Genomic DNA, 22,289 nt, shown 5'->3' with positions numbered 1-22,289 from the left:
ATTTTGTGCCTTCATTAAATAGGTGATTCTGCTTTTTCATGTAGATGTTAGGGTAAATGCAAAAACCTTATGAATTTTCCGATAATCATAAAAACCTCCTTTACAGTTTTTTTTTTTTAATAAATACCATCCTAAACTTTTAAGAAACTCAACAAAATCCTCCCTTCTGACACTTCCAAGATGGAAAACATTAGATTGATGCACTAGTTTTATCCAATACCCATTCTACACTTTTATAAATTATTTTTATGCAAATTACTAAAATAGCCCTACTTTAACTTGACAAAAACATTAGAAGATGACCGTTAAGGAGGTTTTTGTCAAATTAAAACAGGGTTATTTCAGTAATTTTGTATATAAAATAATTTATAAAAGGGTAGAGCGGGCATTTGGAAAAAAATGGTGCATCAGTCAAAGTTTTCCATCTAAAAAGGTGAGGGAAGGAAGGTTTTTTTGTCGAATTTCTCAAAAGTTCAGAAAAATTATTTGTTAAAATGAAACTATAAGAAAAGTTTTTATGATTGTTTTTGTATTTTACCTACCTACTCACCTCATCCAACATTAAAAATAATTCAAAAGAAAAGAAAAGAAAAAAAAGAACCAAGGAGGTATAGCCTTGCCACAGTGTAAAAGAAATGGCTCGTTGATGGAAGGAGCGAAATTTGTTTTGACCATTTGCATGCAATATGCAAAGATCCCTAGCTTATAGTGAATCACATATGATATATGGTATTTGGATTTATTTTTATAAGCTACATTGAAATCAAGGCCACGTGATTTTTTTGATTTAGTAGTAACTAGTATAAGAGCAAGTGTTTTGCACCTGTACAATTAAATATTAACCACATATGATATGATATATGGTATTTGATTTTAAGTTTATAAGCTATACTAAAACCAAGGCAAGTGTCTGCTTTACATAGTATAGGTATCTGATTCTTTTGCATTTATGTGCACCTGCCTAACCCAAGCAATAATATCATCAAGTTCTGCAAGCAGGTTCTATAGGGGTGCAATTTGGGCGGGCCTAGCCTGAACTCAAACTGACCTAACCTGAAATTTTCATACATATTTACTTAAATACATATATAATATATAATTTTAGAATGGGTTTATTGACCAACCCAAGCCCAACTCAAATGCATTAAATTACAATATGGGTTGGGCTCAGGTTGAAAAGATATGGTTTGACTTTGGACTCGGGCCTTAAGCCCAAATTTTAGGGTTGGTCTTGTGTTGATCATAAACTCGGCCCAACCCACCCAAATTGCACTCTTAAAATTCTCCAATAATTTACATTTCTCTCTCTTTCTAATTATGCCATAATAGGATTTGGAAAGATTTTTAGTTAACCGATGGAGCTTTTTATATTTATCATCATCTTAAACCTGTCCCAACAATATGGGATTGGCTGCATGTTGACCATTTTAGAAGTTCGAAGGTTTTTAATTTAATCTAGCAAAAATTAATTTTCACGATTACAATCTTAAATTGGAGGTTTCATTAGTTAAATTAATTAAGATGCAGAAAGAATTTTAGAAGTTTAGTTTTGCTGTTTTTGTTATAGACTTCTCTTGCGTTACATAACTGACACTTTGAAAGATACTTCTTACCAAGAAAGTAAAAGCAGAAAAATATTAAACAATGGCTAATTAGGAAGGGACTAAGCAACCATTACTCCAGTCTAGCTTAATTAGAGGGGGTGAAACTGAATAACACTGTCAGACTCAAACCCATATTCATGTTTGTAAGCTCCTGATTTTACTATTAAACCAATTAAACCAAGCAATGATCCCTAACTTCCTCATGGTTATTGAACTTTTTGTCAACATTTTTTTTTTAATTTTTCATTTTCTTTTGATAAAATGCCCATTTTATCCACATTTCACACAATAATTTAAACTAATAGGAGGGGAAAATAGGCTAAATTTCCAGCTAACCAGCTGCAATATCTATCAATGTGAGTTAGTGGCTAGCAAATGTTTGATGCAAACGTGTGATGTGTTGTTCTATCGATCACTAGCTTATATATGTTTTTTTTTTTTTTTTAAGATATATGACTTTCAGATATATCATAATTAGTTGTGTTTGGCAAAATTCAAAGAATTGTCATTTCTCTTGTACATTCAAAACTCGTACAAAATCCCTTTCTACTTGCAAAATATATTCAAATTTGCAGAATCTGGGCCACAGCCACACAGTGCATTAAAGAGGTAGATAACCTAACCAAATGGTCCACACCCACTATGTCTACGTAATTAATCACACAACGAACACGTACCTACATATAGAGAATAGAGTCCTCCACACATATGGAGACCTTAAGAGTTCGATTTTTTGCTATGACATGATTTTAAATTTTAACACTGATCTAAAATCATGAATCATGGACTTAGATATAATATTGTTTTGGCATCTAATTCAAGATTTGTTGGTTCATGAAGAATTTCTGAAATCACCATGCCATAGCAAATTGTGTTTGCATCTCCTACCTACATGACTATGACTATGGCTCGGATCAGATCAATTTGATAAAAGCTATATTTGATTCCATCTAATAACAAATCCGATCGATAAGAATATGTTGGATTTTCAAAAGTTTGATTTGAATTTGAATATCTTATTTTGGATATCCAATTTAATTAGAATTGTAATAAAAAATTTATGATATAATTATTATTTATATTATATAATTATATAATATTTTATATCTAACGGATTGGGATATATCTGAATTCGATCTATTAATTAAATAGATTGACTTTTTTGATCCAATCACCCTATCCTATTTATTAAGAACAAGGGAGGAATCTGAATCAGGTTCTTATCATATCGAATTTGAATTTAAATCAGAACTGAGCCGACTTATTTAAGCCCCAACTATGGCCCTTAGGAGATTACTCACCAAATTGAGTTATTGTGAGGACACCCACCTCTGCTACGTAATTTCAAGCAACGTTTTTAAAACTGATTCGAAGAATAAACCGGTCAGGGGTCCAGTTCTTGGGTTGAACGGTCTGACCGTTCAAATCGAATGATCAGTCTTCTCTGACAAAAATATAAAGTATAAAAATGGTCAAAACCGTTCAAAGGTTCAACTGCCCAATTCTGTGGTGTTTTTTTTTTTTTTGCAAATTTTCAATTTTAAAGAAAAACGGAACCGATCACTTGATCGATTCCTGGTTTTTTCGGTCTGACCATCCAGTCCAATCCGATTTTGAAAACAAGTTTGTAAGTTACTTTTGGAGATCAATTCATTAATGTTGGCTGACATCTTAACTGATCACTTTGTTAAAGTGTATTTTGTCGTGGATGCATATATATATATATATATATATATATATTTGTCTTACCAAGATGGATGGAAAATATTAAAAATAAAATTATTTTTCGGTTCAAATAATCTTAATATATGAATAGAGAAAAATGGTAGGTATTTAACAATGACAAGAAATCGGTCCTTTTAAATTCCTAAAACAAGTAATACAACAATTTTCACATGCAATTACGTAATAAGCCATATCAATGACGAAAACCTATTCCATTTCAATGTCTCATTAGCAGTACCTGGCTATAAAAAAAAAAGGAACTGACGAACTGAGAGCTTAACACTTCATTGGAGATCATTAAAGGAGTTTGTAAGCCAAACTGATCGAAAAAGCTTTCATTCCTTCCCTGAGTGAGTCCTCAATTAGCTCCATCTTCTCCAAACTAGAGGTAAAAATGTTGTCAAATATTGACACCAAAGAAGTAGCAGCGACTTCAACCGGAAAGTTGGTTACAGTTAATGTGGTCGTCACCGGAAAACCGACTACAGACGGTGGTTTGTTGTCAAACGTGGGGTTGGACCAACTGCATGACAGCGTCACGGATTTGAAGGGTAAAAGCCTTCTTCTGGAGCTTGTTAGCACAGAGCTCGAACCAAGTAAGTAACAATTAAACAACGATTAGTGTGAAATTAGCCTTCATTTATTAATTATGATAGACAAAATGAACACTTCACCAGACTAGCTATCTCAGATTTTAATTAGCCTCTCTGAAATCCCCATTTTGTTGTGCTTCTGAAAGGAAGTTCCATCACACGCAATCCACCCTTGCGTTGCTGCTTAGGCTCAGTTTGGAAAGAGTACAGATACAGTATTTTGTACTGTACATATTTATATTTCACTCTTCCCAAACTGAGCCTTCCAACAATACTGAATTTCTGCTATCAATTTCCAATTGAACAATGGAGCTAAATAAGAATATCACCACCGGATCTGATGCAAATACTCATAAGAGAAGAGCCCCTCTGCGTTTATCACTAAATAAATAACTAATACGTTTATTGACCCTGCTGATTCTCTCTCTCTCTCTCTCTCTCTCTCTCTCTCTCTCTCTCTCTGTGAGAATACTCTGTAAGCCATATAACATGTAGTTCATAATCCTCATTGGCATCAAAATCTAGAAAGCTAACAAATTAACTATCCCTTCTTTCTGTCTTTAATGCGATTTCGAGCTCGAATGCCCAATAAATCAGGAAATAAAATGGGTTTGTTTTAAATTCTAAACATGGTTGGTTCACCACTCATCAGCAGCCTGTTCTTGTTCTGAAGGGACAAATGCATCGCTAGCTCATACCAAAAATCAGGATGACCTTAAGATTGTTGGTCAATCTCTTATTTTTGTTTTTCATCACTTGTCCGGCAGCTTCGTTAGAATTCGATCGGAACGAAATTCCTTCAAAATCCATGAAAGAAAGGTTAATAAATATAGTTAATTGCCAATACTTTTTATGCTGTTTTTTTTAGTTAATTCCGTGGTTGGGTTCATTGTTGGAAAATTCCCCAGTTATATAATTTTGAAAAGTCCATTAGTTCTATGAATTTTCTCAAAACTCAGCAAACAACCATGGCTATCAATTAGTTGAGATTTTATACAGTTTATATAAAGGATTTATTGTTTAATTAAAATTTTATTTATATAATTTAGATAATAATAATATTTCATGTACATATAATTGGCAAATCAGAACAAATTACCTCCATAAAGGCCAAACTTTTAAAATTAAAATGTAATATCCATGGGCATGTAATTTTTTTTCCAATTGTTTATTGAGTTTTTAAACAATTTTTTTAATCTTGAAAATGAATTAAACACAAACATTCTCTCAACAAATTTTTAATGTATCCGAATTAATTTCTAACAATGTTGGGGACCCAATTTTAGGGATAATGGACTCTCCAGGGTTTATATATATATTTCATTACTTAATTGAAGGCTTGCTTTCAATTTGAACATTGGCATATGTGTCCCTAAATTAGATGATCAGAATGAAGCATTCAATGAGCCACATCTTATCAAAATATCCTTTTTAAAGGAATTATTTGGGCAGTGGACAAAAATTGCAATAGAGCATGTGCATGGGAGGTCCACTAACCTTATCACAAAGAGCTTGCAGCCATATGGGCTTGATCCGACGCCTTCATATTTGGAAAGATGCCAATTGATCAATCATTAATTTATGGGGATTTGGTACAATATAATATCCTGTGTTTTCTAAGTTTAAAAACCATCATTTTAGGGCTTGGCAAGACAGGAGGGGTACTAATAGGGCTGCAAATCGGGTCGGGTTAGGTTGCGTTGAGGCCAACCCTAATCTAATCCTATGTTATAAATCCTAACCCAATCCGACCTTCAATCCGATCTATTTAATCCTAATTAAATTCTTTCAACCCTAAATCACCCCAACCTAACTCGACTTTGGGTTGGATTGTGCTCGAGTTGGGGCCAACCAGGAATTTTTCCCATTCCTTAAAATCTTATAAAACTATTTAATCTCAAATCTTAACTCACTTTTCACTATATATATTAATCCTATGTTTTATTAGTATTTGTTTGTTAATGTTTTTATTGATTCTTTTGGTACAAAATCGAAAAAATAAGTGTTTGAAATGACTATAGTTTACTGAGTTTTGACTTGTGACAAATTTTTTGTAGGTGCCAAACATTAGAGAGGAGATGAAGAATAAAATATTCAAAAAATATAAAATATGTTATTAAGGTTTTAGTCTTTTCATTTAGGATTAAGTGAAGTGATTATCTTAAAGGAAAGACATGATAGTATGTAATGAGGGCTATACAACTATCATACATCTAAAAAAATCAATGTATGATATAACATATATTTATATATGACCATATACTAGAGAGCCGGGTTCGGGTTGGGTTGGGTTGCCCAAGGAGTCAACCTTAACCCAACCCAACCCGAAATAAAGTCGGGTTCATGAATCTCAACCCTAACCCTAACCTGAGTGTCAACCCGACCCAACCTGAAATAAAATCGGGTTCAAGATAACTGCAAATATATCTCCATCAGACTAATCCGCCTTAACTGCTCAATTCAGAGTTCACAAATTGTGGGATGACTCATTGGAGTTTACGTAAAATCGATTTTAGCAACCATCAATTTGGAGAAAATGGGGGTTATTAGTGGTGTGTGACACCAAATACTAAAAGAAAAAAAAATCGATATCCTATTTTAAATTGGCTTGTTTTTCCTCATAGAAAATATAGATTACTTTTGTATATTCAATTATAAATCTCAAATTAATATGGAAAAGATTAATAGAATCAAATGATTTGAAGATGTGGGTCTATTACACCATGTATTACTTTTGTATATTCAATTATAAATTGGTTGGTTATGATGTATTTTACATATTACGAGAGGAATTGAATTAATTATAAAATTAAATTCAATTAATTTCATGAAGACTAATATAAATAGGAACATTAGGAGAGAAATGATATAATTTTTACGTATATTTCATGGCAGTGAATAAAGCTTTTCATGAAAATACAACATAAGGCTCAATTTGGGAAGAGTACAAATATAAATATGTAAACTTTGTAAATAAAAGGTTTAGAAATACTGTATACAAGATTTTACACAGTATATATTTGTATTTACACTCTCCTTTAAATAGCCTTGAAAAGAATACAAATACAAATAAGTACAATGTAAATACATACAAAATTATACAAAATATAGGGTTTTGCACTCTACATATTTATATTTTCACTCTTCCAAATGGAACCTAAGCAATAAAATTTAATATGTAATACCCATGATTTGGAAGGAGAACCAATTTTATATGCCCATATTTAGGAGTGGCAAATGGGTGGGTTGGGTTGGGTGTAGGTTGAGTATCAACCCACCCAATTTGACCCTCCAACCCATTTTCCATCCATATTTATTGATATTAGTGGGTCACCCACCCCTGACCCCCCCTCCCCCTACATGACCCATTTGACCCACCCTAACCCAAACTGTGGCATTTTTTTTCTCTATTTAATATCAACTAAGAGAACATAAAAATTATAAAAGGTCAAAAATATTTTTAAATACAAATAAAAATGCACAAAAAAACACTGGAAATGAATATAAAACATAAAAAATTATAGAAAAAAATTTGGGAGAATGCCGGTTCAGCCCAAGGTTAAAATTTTTAGGCTCAAAGTACATTTAGGGTAGGTGCTAGCTCAGAATTGATGCTAATTCACGGGCAGGCATAGATGCGTAGTGTGGTGGTAGGGGTATTTGACATTTTGAATGTTTATAGTTTTGTAGTGAGATTCAGAAATCTGCAACGGGCCTGTCTATACTTCTCTGAAAAAAAATTAAATGAAAGCATTATTTCACATTTTCTCATAAAAACAGAAAATTGCAAAAAAAAATACAAAATGCAGAAATTTAGAAAAATATAAAATATGAAAAATAGAAATTACATAAAAAACCAAAGAAATTATAAAAATATAGAAAAACACAAAAATTATAAATAAATAACAAAAAAAAAAAGGAAAATGTATAAGATGTAAAAAAAGAAACAGAAATTATGAAACATTTAGAAAAGTGATAAAATGCAAAGAAAATATAAAATTATAGGAAACATAAAAAAATTGGAAAAAAATATAAAAATTGCAAGAAAAAACAAAAAAATATAATAAAGCAAAAGTGCAAATAAATAACAAAAGTACAAGAAACCAAATATAAAAAAAGTGTAGAAAAATTGCAAAAATTTATAAATTGGGAGAATGACGGTTCAATGGAATTGATGCCAATTCACCGGCGGGCATCAGTGTGTAGAGTGTGGGTTTTTGACATTTTGAATGTTTATAGCTCTATAATGGAAATAAGAAATCTGCATTGGGCCTATTTGTACTTCTCCGTAGATTTTTTTCTGAAATTTTCAAAGCAATAAAATAAAACGTAATAATGTAGGGAAATTTTTTTGATAAAAGTTTCCATCATGTTTTTGAATTAATAGAAAATTTCAAAAACATAAGAAAATCAATATAAATACATTAAGTTGGAATATGTACGAAAGAAGGCTTAAGAAGCCAAGAAATGGAATCTAACATTAAATTTTGCTTTTTTTTTTTATTTTCAAATTACAAGAATGACACTCTCTACTCTCTCTCTCTCTCTCTCTCTTGCTTTATTTCTTTCGAATTACAAGAATGCAAGTTTCTCCTACCAACTCTCTCTCTCTCCCTCTTTCTTACAAATTACAAGAGTGCCATCTGTCTCTCCTTGTAAATACAAGAATGCCACTCTCTCTTCGACTGAAGGAAACCTCAACTCGGTATCTCGGCTGCTAGGTGACCTGCAATCAAAGGTAGTCGAGCTCGAACTTCTGGGCTCAAGCTTAGGTCTCTAATTCGAATCGATCTTGAGCTAGACGACACTTTGACCACTGAGAGAGAACTCAGCTCGGCACCTCGGTCACTGAGGGAGACCTCGACTCAGCACTTTGACAACTGAGGGAGACCTCAACTTGGCGCCTTGTCAATTAAGGGAGACCTTAGCTCGACACCTCGCCTACTAGGGAAACCTTAGCTTGGCACCTTGGTTTGGAACCTCGGCTGCTTGAGAGACTTGCAATCAAAGGTATCCAAGCTCGAACTTTCGAGCTTTTGACTCGAGCCAAGCTCAAGCTCGAGCTCAAGTCTCTAATTCGAATTGAGCTTAAGCCTGATAATTTTTGAGCGAGCCCCTACAACGCAGGGCCCCCTTCGCTAGTATAAGAGAATTTGAAAAAAATATATCAGATTTCATCTTCTTTACATGTGAACCCAGATCTGTCTTCACCAAGGAATACGATGAACACAAATTTGGGTTTAAACGAGATCTAGCATGATCTCCTCCTCTACACGCAGTGGACCTGTTTAGCGAAACCAGATCTGTATTCACATACGAAAATGATGAAGTTTTGAAACAGATTTGTGATATCTTCCTTTACAGGCAGTGGATCTATGTTTTCAAACCCAGATCTGTCTTCACCCTAACTTCAATAGAGGAAGACAATGAACACAAATTTGGGTTTGAACCAGATTTAGTGCGAATCTAATATTGAATGCAACCTCTACCATGGCAGAAAGTGTAATGCGAACTCAACCTCTCTCATGGCAGAAAAAGCATGGAGAGATCTACCATGCAAGCCCAACCTTTGGAAGAAGAAGAAGAAGAAGAGAGACTGAGGGAAAAAGAAAGAAGAGAGAAGGGAGAAAATCACTAGTGGTTTTGATGAGAACGACGACCTTTCTTCCCTCAACCTGGCGATTTGGAAGTACAGAGAACAACACAATCGAGACTCCACTACCAGCTTGACCTTTTTCCCTCACAGTTTTGACCCTCTCCTCAACCCAACCGACCCTAACCCTTTACAACCCAATGGGTACCCTCGACCCAACCCGTGCTGATCCTCTTCTCCTAACCCAAATGGATGACTCAACCCATAATGACTCTCATCTTAAGGGGAGAAGTGCAGACAGGCCCATTGCAGGTTTCTGAATCCCATTGTAGAACTATAAACATTCAAAATGTCAAATTCCCATTCTATACACCAATGCCCGCCCGTAAATTAGCATCAATTCCGAGCTAACGCCTACTCCAAATGTACTTTGGGCCTAAAAATTCTGACCCTGGTCTGAATCCTCATTCTCCCCATCTTAAATGGGTGGGTTTTTAAGCAGGTGGGTTGGGGTCAAATATTGCCACCCCTACCCATATGTAGTTGCAGAATAGATCTCGTAGCTTAATTGGAGGAGACCCACTTAATTAGAGAAAAGAGCCCACATAAAAAAAAAAAAAAGGGTGAAGAGCTTTCTTTCAATGTATTGTCCTAACCTTTTTCTTCCACGTCCAAAACCAAAATATAATGAAGTCGAGCTAATTTTGCTCCCAGTTTAACTCCACTTCTAGGCGTAGACCCACTAATATGATGGTGGGTATTAATTTCGGCTATGTGGCAAAGTTCATACGAGTCAAGATTGGTCCGCCAATTGCATATTCCTGCATCAGCTTGCTTCCTTTCCCTAGTTAGACTAGTAGAAAAGAAGTTGTAGTAAAGTTTATTAAGGAAAATCAATATTGAGGCAAAATTTACCGTGCAATAGCACGGTAAAAGATTTAATTGATCGAATATAATGGTAAGTACATCTTGTTAAAAATGAAAATATATTTTGTAAATATAAATTAAAAATGAACTTCAATTTGATTGGTTGAGATCTAGATTTATCCCTGAAGACAAATTTAATTTCATTGATCCTAACAGTGGTAGTGTATTTTTATTGTTAATTATATATAATTTTGAAGGGACGGGATTGGAGAAAATGACAATAAAAGGATATGTAAAGAGGTCAAGCAAAGAGGGGGAGAATGTGAAGTACCAAGGTGAATTCAAAATTCCTTGGAGTTTCGGTGATGTCGGAGCAGTTCTTGTGGAGAATGAACATCACAAAGAGATTTTCCTACACAGCATTGTTCTCACTACCGTTTCTGGCTCTCCCATCACCATTGCTTGCAACTCTTGGGTTCATGCCAAGTCTGATAACCCAGAAAAGAGAATCTTCTTCACCAACAAGGTCTCACTCTCTCTCTCTCTCTCTCTCTCCATTAGATTTTGAACACGTACCGTGTAATTGATCTCCATGCATGGTGCAGTCTTACTTGCCATCACAGACACCAAGTGGATTGAAGAGACTAAGGGAGAAAGAACTAGAGAACCTACGAGGAAATGGGGAGGGAGAAAGGAAGAGTTTTGAGAGAATATACGATTATGACAAATATAATGATCTTGGAAATCCAGACAGTAGCCAAGAACTGGCCAGACCTGTCCTTGGTGGTGAGAAGCTCCCTTATCCTAGGCGTTGTAGAACTGGGCGTCCAAAGACCAAAAAAGGTATGCATACAAATTCACACCCACTCAAATTCGGATTTTATCTTCACTGTTCTCACAAAACTTTGCAGCTGTGCAATTTGGAATGCTTCACTGTGAATAAAAACATACAAGTACAGAAATGTTTTCAATCCACAGCTGCAAAAGGCTGTGAGGACGATGGAGAAAATCCAAATTCCACCAATTCATCATGTTGGTCCCCAACAGCCTATGCTGTTGAGAAAGTTTTTGGGAATGACATGTTACCATGAGAGTGGGTAAATTAGTAATTCACCTCTAATTTATTTTAGCCAAAAACAAAGACATGAGCGTGAATAAGTGAGCGTACCCAGCTCAAAAGCTGGGCCAAAGTTATCCCCTCATTATTGGACCTTTTCTTGTGTTGGATTGGAATTTGGACATGCAATATAATGGGCCAAAATGGGCTTTTCATTTCCTCTCCAGTCCCTCTCAATATGGTCCAAATCCAATGTGCCCCAACTTTGTGTTTTACTTGGACAAAAACATTGATCCGATGTCGTCCTTGTAGATGCATTGTCCGAAAAAAGGAGTAGCGACATATATGTACCCAGGGACGAGCAATTTTCACAAGTAAAGAGTGCAGGCTTCACAAGTGTAACAGTGTCGTCAGCGCTGAATGTGTTGCTGCCTGTGATCAAAGGGGTCCTCGTGGATACCAGCCTTGGATTCCCGTCCTTCGAGGCCATTAACAGCTTATTCGACCAAGGGATGCCCATCCCTACACTTGAACAACACCAACCGCTATTGGAAAGTGCAGTCTCAACAGTGGCCAACGTTGTAACATGTGGCCGAGCTGATCTCTTACATTTTGATACCCCTGAATTGATACAAAGTTAGTAATCTCTCTTCTCTCTCCCTCGATCTGTAATACACTCTCTACACTAAATCTCTTCTCTCTCTCTCTCCTCCTCATCTTTATTTTTGCAGGAGACAGTTTTGCTTGGGCCAAGGATGAGGAGTTTGCTCGTCAGACTCTTGCCGGTATCAATCCCTTTGGTATTCAGTTGGTCACGGTATGTTCATTTCATCACTTTTCTGGCACATGTTGGGTGTATTAATTATTTATACATAGGGAAGAACCTTTATTTTGCCACATAGCACAAGGTGATTGAGGGTGCATGCTGGCTACTGTGAAGCCACGAATGCACCTCAGTAATCATCCACGTGGCTACTTTCGAATGGTGTAGTAGATTCGAGTTGTAGCAAAAGTGGGCCTAGGCATCGCACTAGCAATTCCTCTGGCTACAGCTACATGGATTGACGTCGACGAACACAAATGAGCCCAATTGGAAATTCATGCAGGATCAGGAATGGCCATTGAAGAGCGAACTGGACCCAGAGATCTACGGTCCACCTGAATCTGCAATCACAACAGAGCTTGTCCAGAGAGAAATCAAGGGCATCATGACCACTGACGAGGTAAAAGAAAAACAGACAACATACTCATTTTGTAAAATACATTAATCCCTTGATCGATCTCTGTGGCTCCAGGCATTGCAGCGTAAGAAACTCTTCATTTTAGATTATCACGATCTGCTCCTTCCCTACGTAAACAAAGTAAGAGAGATAGAAGGGGCAACACTCTACGGATCACGGACGCTGTTCTTTCTGAAACAAGACGATACGTTAAAACCCATAGCAATCGAGCTCACTCGGCCACCCAGCAAAGATAAGCCCCAGTGGAAGCAGGTGTTCACACCTAGTACTGTGGATGCCACCAACTCTTGGCTGTGGAAGCTAGCTAAAACTCATGTCCTCGCCCACGATTCTGGTTACCACGAGCTCGTCAGCCACTGGTAAGTAAGAGCAATTAGCTTGTCACTGAAGACGGGGTCATGGCACATGGGAGTAGGCTAGGGTGTCAATGGACCGGTTTTGGTTTGGAGCCCATCCCAATCAAAATCGATTTGGATGGATTGGATGGACCAATAAGACTACATATTGAATTGGACCAGTCCAGTCCAAAGTATTTATTGAATTGGATTGGACCTGGTCCATCCATAATGGATTTACATTGGATTTTGTCGGATTGAATCAATACCAAGCCCATTGATAGAGAAAGATAAGAGTACAGGTGTGAATGGATCAAGTTTGGGTTGAAACCAATCTAAATTAAAACCAATTTGAACAGATTAAACAATCCAAACATTGAAATTGACTGGTCCAAAATGGTCCAGCATATTCATTGGATTGGATTGGATTGGACCCGATCCATCTTTAATGGACTCATATTGGACTGGATCGGATCGGACCAAATCCAATCCAAGCAGCATGGGATGGTTGATGTGGCTCCTATTGCCATTGGCGTTGAACCCACTTGTCAATGCCTTAATGGCGAGCCCCAACCTACCTTCAATATAATTCAATTTGTAGAAAGGAGAACTGGAACAATGCTAGAAAAGTAGAGCAGTTTGATGACTCAGAACTGGCCTATATTCTCCCCATCAATGGGTTTAGAATAGTAAAAAGAAATCAGCCTCCATAATTTTATAAACGTAGATCCAAATGGTCAAAGGTATGTGACTTTTATTGCCTGCATGATGTCTTTGTAGGCTGAGAACTCATTGTAGCATAGAGCCTTACATTATTGCCTCAAATCGCCAGCTGAGTGCAATGCACCCAATTTATAGATTGTTGCAGCCCCATTTCCGATACACAATGGAGATCAATGCTCTTGCTCGAGAAGCACTCATCAATGCAGGTGGGATAATCGAGGTTTCTTTCTCTACAGCCAAGTACTCAATGCAACTTAGCTCGGTCGCCTATGACAAGCTCTGGCGGTTCGACAAGCAGGGTCTGCCGGCGGACCTGGTTAGCAGGTAAGCAAACAAAAGAGAATTGCTTAAGATTGATTTCAAAGTGTTGATACAAGTGATGAAGATGTTTCCAACTTTCCAACATCGGTTGATGATGTTCAGATTATGGGTGTTGTACTCAACTAGTTTAATGGTTCTAATTGGTCTCCAATTTCACTACCTACAACAGGGGAATGGCAGTTGAAGACCCAACAGCCGAATATGGTCTGAAACTGACGATTGAAGACTACCCTTTTGCTAGTGATGGTCTCCTCCTTTGGACAGCTTTAAAACAATGGGTTAGTGATTATGTCAATCACTACTACCAAGATGTCAGCCTCATTGAATCTGATCAAGAGCTCCAAGCTTGGTGGACAGAGGTGAGGACCAAAGGCCATGAAGACAAGAAGGATGAACCATGGTGGCCCGTCCTCAAGACCCCAGGGGATCTAATTGAAATCTTGACAACCATCATCTGGGTTGCCTCTGCTCATCACGCTGCTGTCAACTTTGGTCAGTATGAATATGGTGGTTACTTCCCAAACCGCCCAACAATTGCTAGGATTAACATGCCTAATGAAGACCTTTCGGGGCAACACCTCCAGGATTTCTTGAAAAATCCCGAATCCACACTCTTGCAGTGTTATCCCTCACAAATTCAAGCAACATTAGTGATGGCTATACTAGTCGTTCTGTCAACTCACTCCTCAGATGAGGAATATCTTGGGGGTGAGATGGAGTCTTCATGGGCTGAGGACCCAGTGATCAAGGTGGCATATGATAGGTTTAATGAGAGAATGAAGGAGATAGAGGGAATTATTGATGCAAGAAACAAAGATACAAATCTAAAGAACAGAACTGGAGCTGCTGTTGTACCATATCAGCTTTTGAAGCCATTCTCTAAACCTGGGTTGACAGGAATTGGAGTTCCTAACAGCACCTCAATTTAGATTTTCCTTTGTCTTTCAGTTGATAATGTTCAATTACTTTATGTTGTCACAACCAGTATATGGATGGATGTTTATCTGGTTATTTAAATAAAAAATAATGAACTGAACTTTTGGTTCAAGAATCTAGTAATTTACATAAATCTTTCCTTCATATTTTAATTTTGGAGGGCAAGCGGCGGCGGTCTGAGCTTACAATTACTCTTGGAAAAACTTCCACTATCGATAAATGCATCATGAAATGTAACCACCCACCTGACCCTAACCATGTTCATAAAACTCTGTCAACCAAGAACGACTTAACTCTTAAATTAATAGATACAAAGCAATTACAGAAAAACCACAGCTTATTGCTATTTTATTTGTTAATATTCCATTTCCTTCCGCCATTTTTGTTCCAGAGTTATAAATCTGAGCATGAGTTTTGGGTTTGAATAAGCCAAATCAGTTCTAGGCTTCAAGCTGCCCTGCCACCCAAGACAAGTTTGAACCTAGCAAAAATTTAACAAGACATTCAACCCAATCCAGGAGACATGGAATTAAAAGCCAAACAGCTTGGCTCATCAATAGTCCCGATCGATAACGGGCTTAAATTTATAGTTTTATATGAGCATTGAAGTTCTTAAACGGTTTTACCGTCAATTTGCGAAAGATTGTCAATGGATTAGACAGTTTCCTACAACTGTCACATTAATGCCACTCTCCAACTCACCCGTATTTCCAAGCTAAAGTTGGCACAGCACAACCCATCTTACAATTGGGGTTTCAGAACTCAGCAGAGTCAAAGAAAATAGAATAAGAGAAAGAAAAGAAGCATGAAAGAATGAGCTGGTGAACTTATACCAACTGTAAATATTACCTCAATAAAATACTATTCTTTACAAATATACACGTATAAAACGTGGGTAAAAGAATGAAAAAGAAATAAATAAAAAATCTACACAATTCCCCTACATATAAATAAAGAATTAAAAAATTGAAACAAAGGGTTTCCTTTAATATAGTTATTTTACAGAGATATCCATCTCATTTACACATTCATACATACACATGTGGGTGATGTATGTGTATGCATGAATATGTATTTGCAGAAGACGTCCTTCCAAAAATGATTGTTAAGAAGCCGCACACCTTAAATTAAAAAGTGAGATCTTCTCGCATTCCCAAGGCATTGATGCCATGATTTTCTGATGAAACAACCTGTTGCAATCTGCTTCCACGGTAAAGGAAATGTTCCATATTTGAATCATGAGAAGGATCTTGTGTTTGTGTCATTGCACATGCATTCAGGGATGGGATACTTGGTCACATCCCTCCCAACCTTGCTTGTCCTAAGTTCTGGCTGCCCTAAGGAGTCACGGTGCAAGTCTTTTATAATCACGTTGAACTCAGATTCCGGAAGAGAAGAGTTTAGAAAGTAAGGGAGCATCTGTCTTTTGTTTGGAGTAATATACTTCTTGTGCCCTGCATAGGCCCTATGTCCCTGTTGAAATAACAGATTTTTAATAGTTAGAACTACAAAGAATTGAAAAATACAGAACTTGATTATTGCTTTAATTAATGTGGAATAACAAAACTCTAAAGAAGTTAGAGAGATTAAGAAATAGCACAAAAGATTGCTTTTTATTTTGCCAAGTACTGGTCCTAAGCAGGCCATTTGCAGTACTTGACCATATTATTGGAGTAAGTCTTAAATCGAGATTCCTAGAGTTCTCAAGTAAAAGAAAAGTTCATATTTTGAGCTCAAAACATAACCATTAGTCAAGACAATTCAGCAAATTCATTGTGCATTTGATTAGTTGATTGTGTCATTAACCACATGAAAAAAGAATCAGATCCTTCATGCATTTATGACCTAATCAAAATGATTATAAATACCAAAAATGCAACTGAATAGAAAGATGGTACAGTTGTAGTATGTTGAAGGAGCAAGTACCTGGATTGCATGGCCCATGTTCCCCCCATGAGATGGCATGAAAACATCACTGTTCTCGGAAACTATATAATCAATAGCAGCCAGGACTGAAGCTCTGTCTGCAAATGGCTCCAATTCACCCGGCAGAGCAATATCATCCTTGTTGTAGAAATGAGGAAATTCTCTGGTTAAAGGCAGCAATGCTTCTTTGCCACCAAACGGTGGCCCTCCTGCCCAATATATCCTTGTATTTCGTGGAGATCCAAGAGCTTTAAGCAGCCTACATAATGCAAGGATGAGATAAATAATTTTAATATTAACACCATATAAGATAATAACAACTATAACTTTTAAATAAAGGTTTTCAATTCACACCTCATAACTTCTAAGCCATTCAAGGGGCAGAGTCCTGCAAGCTTGCGATCATGGTATGTCATACTTGACCTTGCTGTAAGTAACTCTGGTCGCAACTTTCTCTCATTGTTGATGATTTCATCATATTCATGGCTCAATCCAGGAAGACAACCTGTCCTCACCCAAACATCTTTCTCCAGGCGTAGATGAAGAGCAAGGTATGGCCCCTTGGCTCGCATTCTCTCAGCTAGCTTATTTCCAAGATCCAAAATAGGTGGGGCAAACCTCAGTGCATGAAAAGCCACCTAATGCAGTGCACAGATAAAATAAGAGTCAGCTATATCTTAATTTAGATTTAAGAAATTCTTTCAGTCTTAATTGGTACTTTTTCCATTTCCAAAACATTCTATAGTTTTTCACCTTCTTAAAAAACATAAAATATATATATATATATATATATATATATATATATATATATATTGAAATACAAGTAAATTTAATTAAGGTTCAGTTTGGGAAGAGTGCAAATACAAATATGTTCAGTGCAAAACCTTGTATACGGTATTTCTAAACTTTATATTTGCACTCTACATTTTTGTATTTTCATTCTTCCCAAACTGAGCTTAAAGTTTTCATGAAAGGACCACAATTGCAAGATTTGCCAATAGGGAGCAACTGCAACATTTAAAAATTAAAAAGCAAGTCAAGAAACCAGTAACATCAAACTTTCAAATACCTTGCATCGAAGTTTCTGAAGGTCAGAAGGAAGATCCTTGGAGAGCCTCGAGTCCAAACCTCTTAAAAGCAGAACTCCCTCCCTGTTCAACTGCAAAGCAGAATAGAAATGCATCAATTTTTCTGGCTCTGCCACATGAGACTCAAAGAAAGAACACTCATCAACAAGAGAAGGGAAAACTTCTAAAGCAATGGAATGGAGCTGATAAGAGATAACAAAGATAGTAGTATGGTTTCATTGAATGTCCATCCTCAAGAATTGGTCACAGAGCAGTAAAAACCTTGGTAAGAGTTAAGATATAATTCTTTTGAAAAAGACATTCACTTGGGCCAAAATCGTTTAATGAGTAAATAGTTAGTTTTATAGAAAAGAACATCAACCGGCTAGTGCTGATCAAACAACAGATATGCTTAAAACACAAACACTTCAAGTACTTGGCTTAGAATAAGAGTCCTATCAAATTGAGGATCACCTTAGATGGCAATATTATGACTTCAGCAATCCAATGTTCTAAAATCTCTTGAGGTTACTTAATCATATATACTAGGTAAAAACCATGCAAAATATTAAATAGAAAAAGAATAAATCCAATTGCAGAAGTAAGAACTGAGAACTTTCATGGGTTTCAAATCACTACCGAATCTTCAACCAAGCCCAAACACCAGCAGTTGAACATAATGCTGAGCTCTACCATAAGAAAGAAACTATGAAGAAACATTGGCTTTTATCTCACTTCTTGTATTTCTAAACACAGTCAAGCCTTATGAGTTAGAGTAAAGAAATGACCATCCATGAATTCAAGTCAATTAAAACAAGCTAAACATTTGAATTTAGTGCAACAACAACAAGAACAAGAGGGATGGTTCTTAGTCCTTACCCTCTTGAGGTAGCGTTGTCGAATCCACTGAGGGGTAACATGAAGAGGAGTCCGTTTCTCTTCTACGGGTCTTGTCATCAGATGGGTCGACGGCAACGATGAAACTATCCGAACGTCATTAGCCAGAACTTTTTTGAAATGCTCCAAATCAAATATATCAGAGAACTCACTGCAGTCACCAAAACAAAAATTAAAGGAATCAGTATCCTGGGCTCTCAATTTTGGTCTCTCTGATACTGAAAACAGTTTCAGTTTGTCTGATTTAAATCAAGAAAAATAGAACAGAACATAAGCCACAAAGATGTTCCTTAAAAAAATCATTGGTAAAAGGGGATTTCTGAAAATGTGTCTGTTTTACAGTTTAATCTTTCGATTCTTTGCGCTACTTGTTTATTAATGTTTCTGTCTCTGTTGATGAAATTATCTTTACCTTTCATCTCCCCAGATCACGTTGACTTGCAAGATTGGAACGACCAGAGCAGCACCAAGAATCCGAGCAATCACAACGGCATCAACTATCTGATTCCTCTGCTGATTCATCCCACCAGAAACCACAACCAGCAGATACTTTCTCCGGTCCTTCACAATCACTTCGCTCGACCTCCGATACTCACCGCTGAAATCTAAGCATGGTCGATAACCCAAACCATCTGGCTGCTTCCAAAACTCCGTTTCCTCACCGTCCTCCTCTTCCTGGCGAACGTCCCCAGCATTTGATCCTAGGCCCATCTGCGTAACCGAGTCCTTCCTCGAGATTAGCGTCTGTGGCTGACCAACGAAGCATGGGTTGGGCGAGAAGGGCAATAGTGGCTCCAGACTGAAGCCCAACCTCAACATTCCGACGAAAGCAAAGAGAAACAGAACGGAAAACCAGAATCTTGGGTTCCTCGCGGTGTTGAAAAACCTGTTGGCGTTCCTGGAAGACTTCTTAGGTGAGAGAAGGAGAGATTGAAGAGACGTAGACGAGAGAGAATGGATAACCTGCGACGGAACTGAGATGTAAGAGAGTTTCTGGTTGCTGTTCTTCGACTTCGCCATGATAACCATTACAGATTCCCCCCCTTCAGATGAGATGATTGCCTTTATTTTCTGGTCTTGTTCTCTCTACATAGACGAGAGAGAAGGCTTCAAGCCTTTAATGCGGAAAAATGTTACAGACGGCGGGAACGCGAGTTGCTTGTTTGCAATCGAGTGAATCCGCGTTTATGAAGACTGAGGGAAGGTGGAGGTGTTTCGCATTCGCAGTCTTGGCTTGGAATTTTAGACGGTTTGTGTAAGAATCCAAGAGCCCATTATAGATTAATCGAAACCCAACGTTTAATTATTTAAAATAATTTTCACTAGACACCCTTGTGTTCTTCTAAATTTGAATCTGATCCCTTCCAACTGTTAACTAATCTAGACCATTCAATTAGAATGTTGTGGCCGCAGCACAAACACGTGTCACAGGAGCGGTCACATTGAATAAATGGTGTGATCTCCGCTGCGCGCACTTGTGATTGTGAATTGTGACCTATTGATGACGAACACGATGGGGATCACACGGATTCCTCAGAGCGAAAGCGCTCCCGCATGAACATCACGCATAAAATAATAAATAATTGGAGGGAGAGGGTCAGAGACTCAGAGCCTCATCAGAGGGTTTGGTTTTTCATTTTTATTTACTTTTCCTTTTTGATGAAAGACCAGCGTGTCGTGTTGCGAATTTGCAAGCTGGCCCACTCGAGGAAGGACGGAAAACCATGTGAGTCTGCCGCCGTTCCACTTTACCTCTTTTCCGACACGCTGGTCGATAGCCCAGCCTTTCCCCCAAATAATTATGAAACTCCAGTCCTTTTTTTGCCAGCTGGCTCTCTGGCTCCACGTGTCGGATATAATACCTTGCTATCTACCACGTCGAACACGACAAAATATATTTCCAAATTTTGGTTGCAGACAGAAACCTGTCAGTCCCCTACTCAGATGGACCGGGGATTCAAATCGTGGCGATCTACATGATCCTCCGATCGTTTAGGAATTAGAAATAGTTTGGTTTCAACTTTCAACCAACATACTCTCTTGCATTTCCCAGTTCCGCTTGGAGGAGTCATGTCAGTGGGTCGGGTTGAGTGGTAAATCCGCACTGATGCGAATTCATTCTGGACCTCTCTTCTTCCGTTGACATTGTAGTATTGAAATATTTTATAAATTTAGGTTTGGTTGAGTATGGATGTATCATATACAAGATATAATATGGATATGATACGTCGATCATATTAAACCCATGGACCAAGCCACCAATATGGATATGATACGTCGACCATGGATCTAGCCTAATCCTTGGGTTCAATTTGAGATAAACCATATTAAAACCCAGCCCGTTTGGCATCCCTAATTTCTTTATTTGTCAAATCTCGACCCGATCCACCTGCTTATGACTATCTTCGGGTTTGGATGGGAAAACCTAACCGGTTCCAAAGTTTGGGAACAGGATAGGGGGGGTGCCAGGGAATCAATGTAGGCCTCAGATTGAATGAGTTTGAACTTAGAAATGAAATGGTCCAGATCTTCAAAGTTCTTCTAACTACTAGATTACCGGTGTATGTGAATGAGTGAATCGTTGAAGGTTTGATTTCTTTTTCAATAGATACTAGTCCTACTGTATTAAATGAACAACCGTTTGCAAGCTATGACTAATTGACAACCAATGAGGATCACGAGAAAACCATAACTTGGTCAAGAAGACTCAAGAGGTGGTGGTCCCTTATATTGGACGGTTCTAATTAATGGGGCAATTTAGTCAAAATACAGCATACGCACAACGTAGGAAAAATAAAGGCACCACGACCCACCCACCTCCATGCCCCCACTAAGAGAGTGAAGGTGAGAGTGTATTTTCTCATCGTTGAACCCATGTTAGAATGTGTATTTGTATTTCTATTAGGCATTTAGGCTTCAATTGTTTGTGATGTCATTTGCATTGGTGCAAAAGTGTTAAAAATATAAATAATTTTTAGTGGAAATTTTAACTTTTTTTTTTTTAATTTTTATCTTGTTTTGGTTTTTTGCACTTTGCAATGCATGAAATAAAATAAAGAGTACATTATAAAGACCCCTCCTGTACTATGGGGTTTGTGACAAAGACTTTCTCAGTGCTTTATTTTGCGACAAAGACCCCCCTTGACCGTTAAATTAGATGCCAGAATACGTTAAATAAACAAAATACCCCACTGAACTTTTTTTTTTCCTTTTTTTTTGGCCTTTTTCTTTTTAAACCTATTAAACCTATTGTTTCCCTTTCTTCTCTTCTTTTCCCCTCCTTCACTGTCATCTCTCATTCTTTCTCTCTCCCAATTCTCTGAAATGAAAGGGCAGAGAAAACTCATTTTTCATCTCCGTGATGAGAAACTGCAATGCTTGATAGTCCAACAATAGATGTCTCC

At 37.2% G+C, this 22,289-nt stretch overlaps 2 protein-coding genes across 3 annotated transcripts; one reads left to right on the top strand and one right to left on the bottom strand.

Moving 5' to 3' along the window:
• The first annotated feature begins 3,592 nt into the window (after positions 1-3,592).
• Positions 3,593-15,107, top strand: LOC148844700 (linoleate 13S-lipoxygenase 2-1, chloroplastic-like). Of its 2 annotated transcripts, XM_088955638.1 has the most exons (9): positions 3,593-3,925; positions 10,640-10,908; positions 10,988-11,225; positions 11,752-12,075; positions 12,171-12,256; positions 12,546-12,662; positions 12,735-13,039; positions 13,796-14,062; positions 14,229-15,107. In XM_088955638.1, exons 1-9 carry the CDS (start codon positions 3,724-3,726, stop codon positions 14,986-14,988), a joined length of 2,568 nt encoding a protein of 855 aa, XP_088811764.1. In that variant the 5' UTR covers positions 3,593-3,723; the 3' UTR covers positions 14,989-15,107. The 2 variants fall into 2 exon arrangements, with proteins under 2 accessions (XP_088811764.1, XP_088811765.1); XM_088955639.1 differs by lacking the exons at positions 10,640-10,908; positions 10,988-11,225 and having other exon boundaries at positions 3,595-3,925.
• Positions 15,108-15,801: 694 nt separating this feature from the next.
• Positions 15,802-20,163, bottom strand: LOC148844699 (O-fucosyltransferase 20-like). The gene is made up of 6 exons (XM_088955640.1): positions 19,298-20,163; positions 18,868-19,036; positions 17,991-18,080; positions 17,276-17,559; positions 16,922-17,180; positions 15,802-16,468 (listed from the first exon to the last, which is right to left on the bottom strand). The coding sequence occupies exons 1-6, from the start codon at positions 19,912-19,914 to the stop codon at positions 16,232-16,234; spliced, it is 1,656 nt and encodes a 551-aa protein (XP_088811766.1). The 5' UTR covers positions 19,915-20,163; the 3' UTR covers positions 15,802-16,231.
• Between the last annotated feature and the right edge of the window lie 2,126 nt (positions 20,164-22,289).

Source organism: Nelumbo lutea, chromosome 7 (assembly GCF_056320005.1).
Source record: "Nelumbo lutea isolate HS-2025 chromosome 7, American lotus-T2T, whole genome shotgun sequence".
In the NCBI taxonomy this organism is placed as follows: domain Eukaryota; kingdom Viridiplantae; phylum Streptophyta; class Magnoliopsida; order Proteales; family Nelumbonaceae; genus Nelumbo; species Nelumbo lutea.
Note: the sequence above shows the minus strand (reverse complement) of the source record. Positions and strands in the feature narration are given on the sequence as shown.